This window comes from Bacillus rossius, chromosome 16 (assembly GCF_032445375.1).
Source record: "Bacillus rossius redtenbacheri isolate Brsri chromosome 16, Brsri_v3, whole genome shotgun sequence".
NCBI classification, from domain to species: domain Eukaryota; kingdom Metazoa; phylum Arthropoda; class Insecta; order Phasmatodea; family Bacillidae; genus Bacillus; species Bacillus rossius.
In genome coordinates this window covers 44,491,161-44,504,350 of record NC_086343.1, presented here as the reverse complement: position 1 = coordinate 44,504,350, position 13,190 = coordinate 44,491,161, and the positions used below count along the sequence as shown (strand labels likewise).

Sequence of the window (13,190 nt, the reverse complement as noted above, 5' to 3'; positions counted from 1 at the left end):
GCACGGTACCTGGTACAAGTGGTGGTGGAGTATGGAGCACGGTACCTGGTACAAGTGGTGGCGGAGTACGGAGCAGGGTACCTGGTACAAGTGGTGGTGGAGTACGGAGCAGGGTACCTGGTACAAGTGGTGGTGGAGTATGGAGCACGGTACCTGGTACAAGTGGTGGTGGAGTATGGAGCACGGTACCTGGTACAAGTGGTGGTGGAGTACGGAGCACGGTACCTGGTACAAGTGGTGGCGGAGTACGGAGCAGGGTACCTGGTACCAGTAGTGGTGGAGCATGGAGCACGGTACCTGGTACAAGTGGTGGTGGAGTATGGAGCACGGTACCTGGTACAAGTGGTGGCGGAGTACGGAGCAGGGTACCTGCTACAAGTAGTGGTGGAGCACGGAGCAGGGTACCTGCTACAAGTAGTGGTGGAGCACGGAGCAGGGTACCTGCTACAAGTATTGGTGGAGCACGGAGCAGGGTACCTGCTACAAGTAGTGGTGGAGCACGGAGCAGGGTACCTGGTACAAGTAGTGGTGGTGCACGGAGCAGGGTACCTGGTACAAGTAGTGGTGGAGCACGGAGCAGGGTACTTGGTACATGTAGTGGTGGAGCACGGAGCAGGGTACCTGCTACAAGTAGTGGTGGAGCACGGAGCAGGGTACCTGGTACAAGTAGTGGTGGAGCACGGAGCAGGGTACCTGCTACAAGTAGTGGTGGAGCACGGAGCAGGGTACCTGCTACAAGTAGTGGTGGAGTATGGAGCACGGTACCTGGTACAAGTGGTGGCGGAGTACGGAGCAGGGTACCTGGTACCAGTAGTGGTGGAGCATGGAGCACGGTACCTGGTACAAGTGGTGGTGGAGTATGGAGCACGGTACCTGGTACAAGTGGTGGCGGAGTACGGAGCAGGGTACCTGCTACAAGTAGTGGTGGAGCACGGAGCAGGGTACCTGGTACAAGTAGTGGTGGAGTACGGAGCAGGGTACCTGCTACAAGTAGTGGTGGAGCACGGAGCAGGGTACCTGGTACAAGTAGTGGTGGAGCACGGAGCAGGGTACCTGCTACAAATAGTGGTGGAGTACGGAGCAGGGTACCTGGTACAAGTAGTGGTGGAGCACGGAGCAGGGTACCTGCTACAAGTAGTGGTTTAGCACGGAGCAGGGTACCTGGTACAAGTAGTGGTGGAGTACGGAGCAGGGTACCTGCTACAAGTAGTGGTTTAGCACGGAGCAGGGTACCTGGTACAAGTAGTGGTGGAGTACGGAGCAGGGTACCTGCTACAAGTAGTGGTGGAGCACGGAGCAGGGTACCTGGTACAAGTAGTGGTGGAGCACGGAGCAGGGTACCTGCTACAAGTAGTGGTGGAGTATGGAGCACGGTACCTGGTACAAGTGGTGGCGGAGTACGGAGCAGGGTACCTGGTACCAGTAGTGGTGGAGCATGGAGCACGGTACCTGGTACAAGTGGTGGTGGAGTATGGAGCACGGTACCTGGTACAAGTGGTGGCGGAGTACGGAGCAGGGTACCTGGTACAAGTAGTGGTGGAGTACGGAGCACGGTACCTGGTACAAGTAGTGGTGGAGTATGGAGCACGGTACCTGGTACAAGTGGTGGCGGAGTACGGAGTAGGGTACCTGGTACAATTAGTGGTGGAGTACGGAGCACGGTACCTGGTACAAGTAGTGGTGGAGCATGGAGCACGGTACCTGGCACAAGTGGTGGTGGAGTACGGAGCACGGTACCTGGTACCAGTGGTGGTGGAGCATGGAGCACGGTACCTGGTACAAGAAGTGGTGGAGCATGGAGCACGGTACCTGGTACAAGTAGTGGTGGAGTACGGAGCACGGTACCTGGTGGTACCTGGTACAAGTAGTGGTGGAGCACGGAGCAGGGTACCTGCTACAAGTAGTGGTGGAGCACGGAGCAGGGTACCTGGTACAAGTAGTGGTGGAGTACGGAGCAGGGTACCTGGTACAAGTAGTGGTGGAGCACGGAGCAGGGTACGTGGTACAAGTAGTGGTGGAGCACGGAGCAGGGTACCTGGTACAAGTAGTGGTGGAGCACGGAGCAGGGTACCTGCTACAAGTAGTGGTAGAGTACGGAGCAGGGTACCTGCTACAAGTAGTGGTGGAGTACGGAGCAGGGTACCTGCTACAAGTAGTGGTGGAGCACGGAGCAGGGTATCTGGTACAAGTAGTGGTGGAGCACAGAGCAGGGTACCTGCTACAAGTAGTGGTGGAGTACGGAGCAGGGTACCTGGTACAAGTAGTGGTGGAGCACGGAGCAGGGTACCTGGTACAAGTAGTGGTGGAGCACGGAGCAGGGTACCTGCTACAAGTAGTGGTGGAGCACGGAGCAGGGTACCTGCTACAAGTAGTGGTGGAGCACGGAGCAGGGTACCTGCTACAAGTAGTGGTGGTGCACGGAGCAGGGTACCTGGTACAAGTAGTGGTGGAGCACGGAGCAGGGTACTTGGTACATGTAGTGGTGGAGCACGGAGCAGGGTACCTGCTACAAGTAGTGGTGGAGCACGGAGCAGGGTACCTGGTACAAGTAGTGGTGGAGCACGGAGCAGGGTACCTGCTACAAGTAGTGGTGGAGCACGGAGCAGGGTACCTGCTACAAGTAGTGGTGGAGTATGGAGCACGGTACCTGGTACAAGTGGTGGCGGAGTACGGAGCAGGGTACCTGGTACCAGTAGTGGTGGAGCATGGAGCACGGTACCTGGTACAAGTGGTGGTGGAGTATGGAGCACGGTACCTGGTACAAGTGGTGGCGGAGTACGGAGCAGGGTACCTGCTACAAGTAGTGGTGGAGCACGGAGCAGGGTACCTGGTACAAGTAGTGGTGGAGTACGGAGCAGGGTACCTGCTACAAGTAGTGGTGGAGCACGGAGCAGGGTACCTGGTACAAGTAGTGGTGGAGCACGGAGCAGGGTACCTGCTACAAGTAGTGGTGGAGTACGGAGCAGGGTACCTGGTACAAGTAGTGGTGGGGCACGGAGCAGGGTACCTGCTACAAGTAGTGGTTTAGCACGGAGCAGGGTACCTGGTACAAGTAGTGGTGGAGTACGGAGCAGGGTACCTGCTACAAGTAGTGGTTTAGCACGGAGCAGGGTACCTGGTACAAGTAGTGGTGGAGTACGGAGCAGGGTACCTGCTACAAGTAGTGGTGGAGCACGGAGCAGGGTACCTGGTACAAGTAGTGGTGGAGCACGGAGCAGGGTACCTGCTACAAGTAGTGGTGGAGTATGGAGCACGGTACCTGGTACAAGTGGTGGCGGAGTACGGAGCAGGGTACCTGGTACCAGTAGTGGTGGAGCATGGAGCACGGTACCTGGTACAAGTGGTGGTGGAGTATGGAGCACGGTACCTGGTACAAGTGGTGGCGGAGTACGGAGCAGGGTACCTGGTACAAGTAGTGGTGGAGTACGGAGCACGGTACCTGGTACAAGTAGTGGTGGAGTATGGAGTACGGTACCTGGTACAAGTGGTGGCGGAGTACGGAGTAGGGTACCTGGTACAATTAGTGGTGGAGTACGGAGCACGGTACCTGGTACAAGTAGTGGTGGAGCATGGAGCACGGTACCTGGCACAAGTGGTGGTGGAGTACGGAGCACGGTACCTGGTACCAGTGGTGGTGGAGCATGGAGCACGGTACCTGGTACAAGTAGTGGTGGAGCATGGAGCACGGTACCTGGTACAAGTAGTGGTGGAGTACGGAGCACGGTACCTGGTGGTACCTGGTACAAGTAGTGGTGGAGCACGGAGCAGGGTACCTGCTACAAGTAGTGGTGGAGCACGGAGCAGGGTACCTGGTACAAGTAGTGGTGGAGTACGGAGCAGGGTACCTGGTACAAGTAGTGGTGGAGCACGGAGCAGGGTACGTGGTACAAGTAGTGGTGGAGCACGGAGCAGGGTACCTGGTACAAGTAGTGGTGGAGCACGGAGCAGGGTACCTGCTACAAGTAGTGGTAGAGTACGGAGCAGGGTACCTGCTACAAGTAGTGGTGGAGTACGGAGCAGGGTACCTGCTACAAGTAGTGGTGGAGCACGGAGCAGGGTATCTGGTACAAGTAGTGGTGGAGCACGGAGCAGGGTACCTGCTACAAGTAGTGTTGGAGTACGGAGCAGGGTACCTGGTACAAGTAGTGGTGGAGCACGGAGCAGGGTACCTGCTACAAGTAGTGGTGGAGCACGGAGCAGGGTACCTGGTACAAGTAGTGGTGGAGTACGGAGCAGGGTACCTGCTACAAGTAGTGGTGGAGCACGGAGCAGGGTACCTGGTACAAGTAGTGGTGGAGCACGGAGCAGGGTACCTGCTACAAGTAGTGGTGGAGTATGGAGCACGGTACCTGGTACAAGTAGTGGTGGCAGATGCAGACCACGCCCGTCGAGTCGCACACAACCTGCAGGTCGAGGGAGCAGTTGTGCGCACGCAGTGGGATGGGGTCGTCCTCGTACAGGGCACACAGGGCCTCACCCGCGCGGGGCAGCTGGGGCAGGTTCAGGGGGATGTTGAGCTGCAACAACCCCACAAGTCTTACTCCACTGCTCTCCTGCTCCTGTTGGGAGAGGAACATTTCATTCTAAACTATAGTGTGAGTATTAGTGCCTCATTTGTATCTGCAAAAATACAGAGAGAGACACTGAGTCCAGTACTTTTGTCACCATGGCCAAGCCGGAATAGTGATTTTGCCAGATTATCAAACGTCGATATAGTTTTAACAGAAAAACCAAGCTTGAAAAGGTGAAATATGAAATTTAATCTACATATTTAAAAATCAACTTGTGTACGTATATTTCCTAGGGACTTCAAAACAGCTGGACCGATTTTGATGAAATTTTCAGGCAATCTTCAGATTAGTCCAGTGGGTGACCTGTGAAGTTCGGCAGCATTCGGATAAACAGTTTTTTTTTTTCCTTTTGGCAATTTTGTGTCATACTTTCAATACAAAGTAATTTTTTTAAATATATTTTTGATGATTCACAATGAAAAGCGATATTAGGTCTGCTACTTTGCTTGTAAACAGGAGGAAGCGATGTAGTTGAACGAAGTGAGGGAACTGTGAGCGCCGGCAGACGCGGGGACGCGGGGACGCGGGGACGCGGGGACGCGGGGACGCACCACGGTCTCGTGGGGCAGGTGGTCGTGGAACTGCAAGCAGGTGAGCGTGGGCGCCACCTCCTCCCCGCCCTCCCCCTCCACGCTGGCCGCCGCCCGCCGGTAGTGGATGTAGTAGAGGCACTGGTGCTCGGGGTCCCACTGCGCCCACGTGAAGGCCTGCACCAGGCTCTCCGCGTCGCCCGGTTCCTGCGGGCACGCACCGGTGTCCACTCTCTCTCGCCCCTGTCCCGACACACTGTCCTGCTCGCACAACACGGTCCTGATGCTTCTCTCAGGAGAGTTTATTTGCTTTTTACAACATGTACTCCACCACCACCTCTATTCCTGGCCAAGCATTTCACATTCAAAATTTAAAAACAAATAATTCAACTTTTGCATGGTGTCAACACAAATCTGTGGAAAAATTTCCCTGCCTTTTCCATGACCAAAATTACTCATTTCCCTGATGATTTTTTTTTTTTTTTTTCAAAAATTATTTACCTATTTTGCTATTTCTGAAAGAAAAAATAATGAAATAAAGACTATCCTGCCTCCATTATCCTTATAGCTGTACTTTGTAGCTGTACTTTTATAACAAAGCATCACCATTTTCAGTGTGTATGACAATGCACTAAAAATCCATCAGGAAAAAAAATGTTTAAAAATTTTGGGTGATAGCATATCGAGGCATGACATTATCCCTAGAAATAACTATCACTGCGAAATAGCCATGATTTTACCAGGTTTTAAAGTAAATACTCTCCTTTTCACTGACCAGTTTTAACACCCCTGACTTAGCGGAATGTGGACATCCAGCATTTGTATTAAATTCAATTTTAAAAAAACTACATTTAGAAGATAAAAAAAATTTGTTAGCATTTGAAGTGTAGCAAAGGTGATGCATATTGCATTCTACAATATATTAATGAACCAGAAGTAAATACCTAGAGTTTATTTCAACATGTGATCAGGGAACAGAGGTAATTGCTGAAGTTTAAAATTCAGGACAATTTGTCATCTGGAAATTTTTTGGTTGAAAACAAAGCAAGTATTAAGCAGATTTTTACTATAGTTGTACATATTTAGGTGTTTATTTTGTTACAAGTAGAAAACAGGTTCAAAAAGGATAGCCCAATTAAATTAAATAATTTTTTTTATTAACTAATATGTACGCTATTAATTAAATTATAACACTTAAAATGTCTTTCCATAAATTAGTCACTCTTTAGTTTATTCTACAGTTCACTCTCCCCGCTGGAGCTCGGCTCTACTGCTCATCTCTTACCTCGCACCTCTGTCCCACACTGTCTCACTCACACAGCACACTGCCTCGCACACAACACAGTCCCGAAGCACCAGTCTCCGCCCGTCGCTTGTAGTTAGTGTTCGCTCACCAGGGGTCACTCACCCTCCTCACTTCACTGCCTCGGAGGCTGGCATCTCCGCTCTCATACCCCTCAGCTTCCTTGTGGAATGGTCTCGCACCCCTTCCAAGTGCTGCATCATCAGGGTCAACATTACGCCCAAATATCCCAGAACGAATATCCTAGTTACGCCAGGCTCTGGGAACATGCCGAGCCCACCAGAGGCGCCGAGGTAGGGGGTAAATGGGGGGAGGGGGTAGTGAGGCACCATTGCTAATCATACTAGGCGTGTAACAACAATAGACCGTGCCCCAACTGCAGACAACACATCTCTCCCAGCGTGCTCCCGCCGTACTGTGTCCTCCCCTCGCGAGTGGCCGTGCCTGCAGGAGACGCACCTCCGCGAGCGCTCCCGACCACACTGCCGTGCTGGGTGACGCGACAAGCCTCGGAGACTGCCAGCAGAGCACTCTCGCTGCCCCTGTCCCGGGCCGAGAGCTAGGCTCTCACTCAGCAGTTATCAAATATTAACTTACCCAGTTTCCATCTTCTGTTTCAACTCTGGTCAACTGCTGCAGAACAATGTCTGAAACAATAACCAACATTTGTGTTATAACAACTCCCCTAAACCTTACGTCAACAAAATTCATAGTTCATACTAATTAATAACTACATTGAGAAAAAATCAATGTGTAAAATAATGATTCCAAAATTATGTGACTGTGATGCAAACAGGGGTGAAGTTCGTAGGACTGTAGTAGGTAAAGGAAGAGAGGAGGAACGTGGGATTATGCTTATCATTCCCATTTCACTGTTAGCAGGCCTCAAGCCAGGGACATTTTGATTCCAGGGGAGACTAGGACCCCCTGCAAACCCCCCCCCCCCTTATCAAAGTGGGGTCCACGCCCGTGGATGTAAGTGTAATATTTTACTGGCAAGATTTGAGAGAATAGCTCTAGAGAAGAAAAGTCTTGTTTTAGTTGGTTGCTGATTCTGACTACTTAACTGAGTTGAGTTATCCGTTAGTTCTCTTGTTTATTCACAGATGGGGCACTGGAATGCCAACAAAAACTTATATTTCTGACAGGATTTCAAGGTCACGTTTACACCTATTTTGATACTAAAAGCTGATAAAAATGCTATTATGCAGTAATTCCAATTTAGCATGGCATGTGGGAATGTAAATCCCATGTATCTTGATGTTATGCATAAAATTTGGAGGCTTGCAACCTGACAGCTTTTTTCACTATTATGTTCAAAAAGTGAGACTCATTACTTCACTGGCTATTTATTTAGTTAAAATTGTTTAACGCTGTGAAATTTGGTAGCCTTTTTTTTAAAAAAAAAAAAAAAACATTCTAACAGTTTTATGCAAAATAATTATTTTTCGCAGTAGATTGCAAATTTGAAGGCAATCATGCCTTCACTTCATGGCACTAGTGGTCGAGTGGTTTTGTCACTCGTCTGTCACCAAGGTGATCTGGATGACAAGTGGGAAACATAGTGGACGTGACAGTGGCCCGGTGGGGTTTATACACTGCACTCCTGTTTCCCCATTGTTCGTTCCGACACAAGCCAACTCTCATCTTATCAACCGGCAGTGTCTCTAATGAGCTCCCTGGAGATGAAACGTTGACCCCATTCAAGCATGTCTTCAGCTTCACTGGACCAGACGGGCATCATTACATCGGCGGTATGTTCGTGATAAATAAACATTTAAGCATAAAATGCAATGCCAATGGAAACACAAACCCTTCTACAATAATCATGAAACAATCTTAGTAAAGAATGAAAAAGAAAAATGTTTTAAGACAATTTTTCTATTATCTGTATCTGCATAAGATTCCGAAGATTTTTTCCTTAAAGCACAACATGTTGTAAGCTGGATTTAACTCCAATGTTCGTGACCACAAATACATCCGCGGTGTTGGTTAAATGTCTTTTACCGGGATGAGAACCAATCCAGCCATTAAAAATTACTTCGAACTGTTGTTACATTTTTCAGCCAACCACACGCATGCCTGCCCTCACCCCATAGTGTGATAACTGCCACTGGCCATGTTTATGTGACAGCTCAGGCCAATATAACCCCACCTACCTAACAAAACAAAGGATCAAATCACCATCGCAAGAAGGAATAAAACATGTCAGCGCCTTGCTCACAAGCACACAGGCATTGGAGGAAACAAACATGCTAAGCTTTTACTTCACTCTCTTCAAAAGAAGGTGAGACATTTCTGGCAGGCATTTAGATGCTGGCACCTGGATATTCTTATAGAACAGTAATGTATTGTTCCTGGTTGTCAGCAATTTAACTGGCTACGAGAACTGTAAATCTAATCCCGATACCACAGAAATATTAACAGCCAAGCTTTCCCCAGTTAAAATACAGCAGACTTTCCATAAAATGCTATCGTGGGGGACATAAATGAACTCAGTATTTCTAACACTCCTTCAATTACAATTACTACATACTGCATACAAATGGAAGGTAATGGTTAGTTACTCTTTGAAATGCATTGCGGCAATGTGCAGTCTCCCCCCCTTCCTTCACCCCATCGGGCCAGGCCACAACCTGATGGAAACATAAAATAACGCCGCAGGAAGAGTCCCAACTGCTGCTGTCCCAAGCTCTCTTGACCACATTTTCATTCGGACTCAAGGATTAACAATTCAACCAAAAGTTGACCTGTAGAAAACACAACAAAGGCTGAGTGTACGTTCAAATAAACAAACATAATTTTTAATCATCCACCACAAATGAAACGCAGGTATGTGCTACCACTTTTGCAGCCCTGCATCACTTTACCTCAACCTACCAACCATGCGTGTGTATCTTCTTTTAACAGACCTCTGTTAACTTGAGGGATAGGCCCTCGCCCATTATAATATACTGTTATGAGTGAGAAAACAGGTCTGGAAATGATAGCCCTATTAATTAAATAAATATTTACACTATTGATTAAACACTTTAAATGCCTGTTCTCAAATTAATCACTCTTTTATAAAGTCCACAGTTTACTCTCCCCACTGTAGCTCGGCTCTTACTGCACACCTCTGTCCCGACACTGCCTCGCACCACTCGCTCGTCCGCCGCGCACACAACACCCGGATGCCTCCGTCCCAGATGCACCATCACTTGTCGTCCACTTTCCCTCACAAGGGGTCACTGCCTCACGGACCGGGTTCAAGGCTCGCGCACCTCTCAGTCTGGCTCGGGCCCTCATCAGAGTCCCCAACATGAACCTGGAAGCTCCGAGCACGCAGGTGGGGAGACACAGGGAGACAGGCACCGCTGCCAATCGGACGACCACTGAAGGGTGGATGCAAGCTCCCAGGAGATGGCCCCAGGCCGACTGCCTGCCTCATTGTCCCGCCTCCTGTACCCTCGTAATACTGCACATTACTCGCAGTGGCTTTTGTGAGCTTCTACTGCCACATTCATTTTATTATTTATTTACTTGCTTTTCAACATAAATTTACGATTTTCTCAATCAATTATTGTGGGTGTGTGTAAAGTAAATATTTACCCAACAAAAAAAGTTAGTAGACATTACTGTACAATGCAGTGCCACAGAATGTAGGTGCTCCGCTGTTCTCGCCAACCAATGAGATGTTAGCACCTGGCTACCTAGGAAGTAGTTGACTTGTTTCTGGTCATATGACAATAAACTAGTGTGTTGATAGGTCATACTGAACAAATAAAGATGCAGTCTATCAGAACACAACTGTATCTTTGGAGTAATGGTAAACTGTGCGGAGATTAACTGAGAACCGAAAACAGATATTTAAGTTCCGGAACCAAACCGAGACCGGGAAAAAAATATAACAACACAACGCCATTATAAAAATAACAAAATACACATGGATACAAAAGTGGCTAGACTGGTGAAAATATTGAGCAGACAAAGTCTGACTGTTTGTTGAAGCACAGGTCAAAATGTTTCACATTCTTGTGAACAGGTTGTACATATCTTTTTTTTTTCTTCCTAGACTTAAGTCCACTCAAAAAATTAAAAGCCATCAATTTTGGATATTACTCATCAATGATATACTTCCTTCAGTCTCACCTTTTTATCTTATCACCTACAGAATAAATTTTACGTTTCTGCAACCCCGTATTAGGAAAAAATGACAACACACTCTCTCTCTCTCTCCCCCTCTGAAGCACACGCCTCTTCTGAGGGAGAATACATTAACACTACAACAGAAATCCTTCAGAGCCCCAACTTTCAATATCTTATTAAGGGTATGCTAGAATCAAGCTGCATTAACACGATGTTTCCATAGAAGAGTAAATTTTAACCCAGTGCAAGCTAGAGTAACTGTTAAATTGTTTGATTCATTTAAGCTGTGCATAAATCAAATGGAAGAGAGACAGCAAGATTCTTCAAACCAAATTTTAAAACGTTTTAAGATCAATGGATTTTGTATACTCATACAAAAAAAAAAAAGCAAAATTCCTGCGTTAGTGTTTCAGAGTACGCACAGCCAGTTTTTAGGCTTACAATACAGCAACAATATTTATGAGTTCAAGTTTCAATTGTAGCTGCATGAGTTAATCTCACTATTATATAAGTAATTTTTTTTTATGATGTTTGCTTTTTATTTTCAACCAGCGGCAATTTGTTAACTTGCTAAATATTTCCCGCATTGTTCTTAAGTACCATCCGATATGCAGAATGTGCTGAAAATCATCCAAAGTTGTATCTATGGACTGTATTAAATGCAGAAAAATATTTAAGTGATCTTCTACCATTCAGCGAAGACTTAGATCTTAGTCTTCAACTTACAATGGAGGGTCGCTGTTGGGGTTCACCTACATATTTGCTTGAACTGTGTGAGTGGAAGCAGGTAGGTGCCCCTCCCGACATCCTGAAACACCTCGCCTGAGAGGGGCCTAGGAAGCGAGAAGAAGCTATTTACAGGGTCTAGCCGCCAGCTCAGGTTTTTTGTTCTCATTTTCATTTTTTTCATTTCTCTGAATATTTACCTATTATTTAAATATAATTAAATAGTTAAATGTACATGTGTATTAAATTTAGTAAATTTTCCAGTAACTTTGTTATTTAATATATTTAAAAAGGAATTGTTTTAAAAGATACATTAATTTGTGATTTTAACATTTGTTCTTCAACAGCAACGTTTAGCAACATTTTGTTGTCATATCCCCATTTGATCCTATTTCTTTATTTTGTTTCGTGTGTGCAGAGCACAAGGCCCTACAGTTTGTAACAGTCTGTACAGTTGTGAACAGCGTCTCACGCAGTACAGACGCCAGGAGCCAGCCCAGAGCCACCACATAAGACAGCGACGAGACGCTGGTCGGTTGGACTAAACCACGCCGAGACACGTCTGGCAAGAGACTCACCGGGGTTCACAGCTTCGAGTCCTTCGTGAATGAATAGCATCTCGCTGGGCAAGTTGACGTTAGAGGAAATAGTAACGCGGCGGTCAACTACATGACTTCGTGAGTGACAGATTCAAGTCCTCATCAGCAAAACATTTCTTAGTGATGTAAAATAACTACGAGTCTTTTGTTTATACAGTAAAACCTTTTTGTTGCGACCCCATTTATTGCGACCACCTCTCTATTACAACCCGATTTCGAGGAACAGTGAAAAAATTGCCGAAAATCCGAAAAAAAATCGGACAGAAAATAAGTTTCTTGTGGTGAGTAGCGTGTTACTGCGTTTCTCTTGCCGAGTGCTGTACTGCCGTAGCCAGGGCATATCTAAAAATATATACCACTTCCTGTCGACCGCTGTCAGAGCTTGACAACCCCCATTCCACGTCCCTTTGCGGGCAGGGTGCAGATATAGGTTTTTGTGGCAACGTGTTTACGTTTAGCTTTTTGCGAGTGTCTAGTGTGGTACGCAGTTAAGGCAAAGCTACCTGCTGGATTTCTTTTGATTTTGATTACTATCGGTTGACAATACACAGCGACCGACTGAATGCACGCCCGCCTCAACTTGTTTTAACTGCCGCAGCGATGTTTATTTTGACAGCTCAAGCAATTATCTTTTCCTGTGGGTTGATAGAAAAAGTTCGCTTCACCCAGCATAAAAAAAAGGCTACGCCACTTATTCCCCACGCACACGCAGGAAACACACTGGCTGCCGTCTGTCTCCCCCGCATTTATCTTTCTTCTAACATTCCACGTCTCACCTCTCACGCGAGCAATAACGAAGCGACCACGCATTTGGCCGTTTTATGCTTTATTTGGTGACAGCAGCTTGATTTTATTCGGTATATTCCTTTTCATAGGACCCTTGCTATTAAAATACATTTATATTTAAGTTTGAAAGCTTGTAAATTCCTTGCCAGAGATGACTGAACTCGAACTTGGTGTAAAAGTGACATATTTTGACCCCTCCCTCACCGCTTTAATACACCATTCATAATAGCCCAATTTTACGGGAGAAGGGAGGGTGAAATGAGCATTTTCTCACTGAAGGTTTTTCAAAGGAAGCGAAGTTGGGGTGTTATAAGGGAGGACACTAGATGGTTTGTGTGTCTGGGAGGGATGAGCTAGCCTTGAAGAATGTTACCGCGGAAAGGGAGGGGTGAGCTTATGCGTCATGAAGCCGCTGCCGCCAGCCAGCTGGGCGAGCTTCGTGTGCGCCCACTCGCGTTGTAGAACCTACAGCTGCCATATTTTTAAAGGAAATGTCCCATTATTAGGGCCACGATTATATGGTGAATCGCGAAATCGTGAAATTTTC

General features: G+C 47.4%; 1 protein-coding gene across 7 annotated transcripts in view; it reads right to left on the bottom strand.

Moving 5' to 3' along the window:
- Positions 1–13,190, bottom strand: part of LOC134540105 (protein pigeon) — a 70,344-nt gene that overhangs the window by 45,023 nt on the left and 12,131 nt on the right. For all 7 annotated transcript variants that reach the window (XR_010076407.1, XM_063382591.1, XM_063382589.1 and 4 more), the window contains exons 5-7: positions 7,002–7,051; positions 5,123–5,308; positions 4,350–4,517 (exon numbers count right to left, since the gene is read on the bottom strand). Coding sequence is in view for 6 of the 7 variants with exons in the window: in XM_063382591.1 (XP_063238661.1) it covers positions 4,350–4,517; positions 5,123–5,308; positions 7,002–7,051 (404 nt within the window). In the remaining variant the exon portion in view is untranslated. The remainder of the gene's footprint in view (positions 1–4,349; positions 4,518–5,122; positions 5,309–7,001; positions 7,052–13,190) is intronic.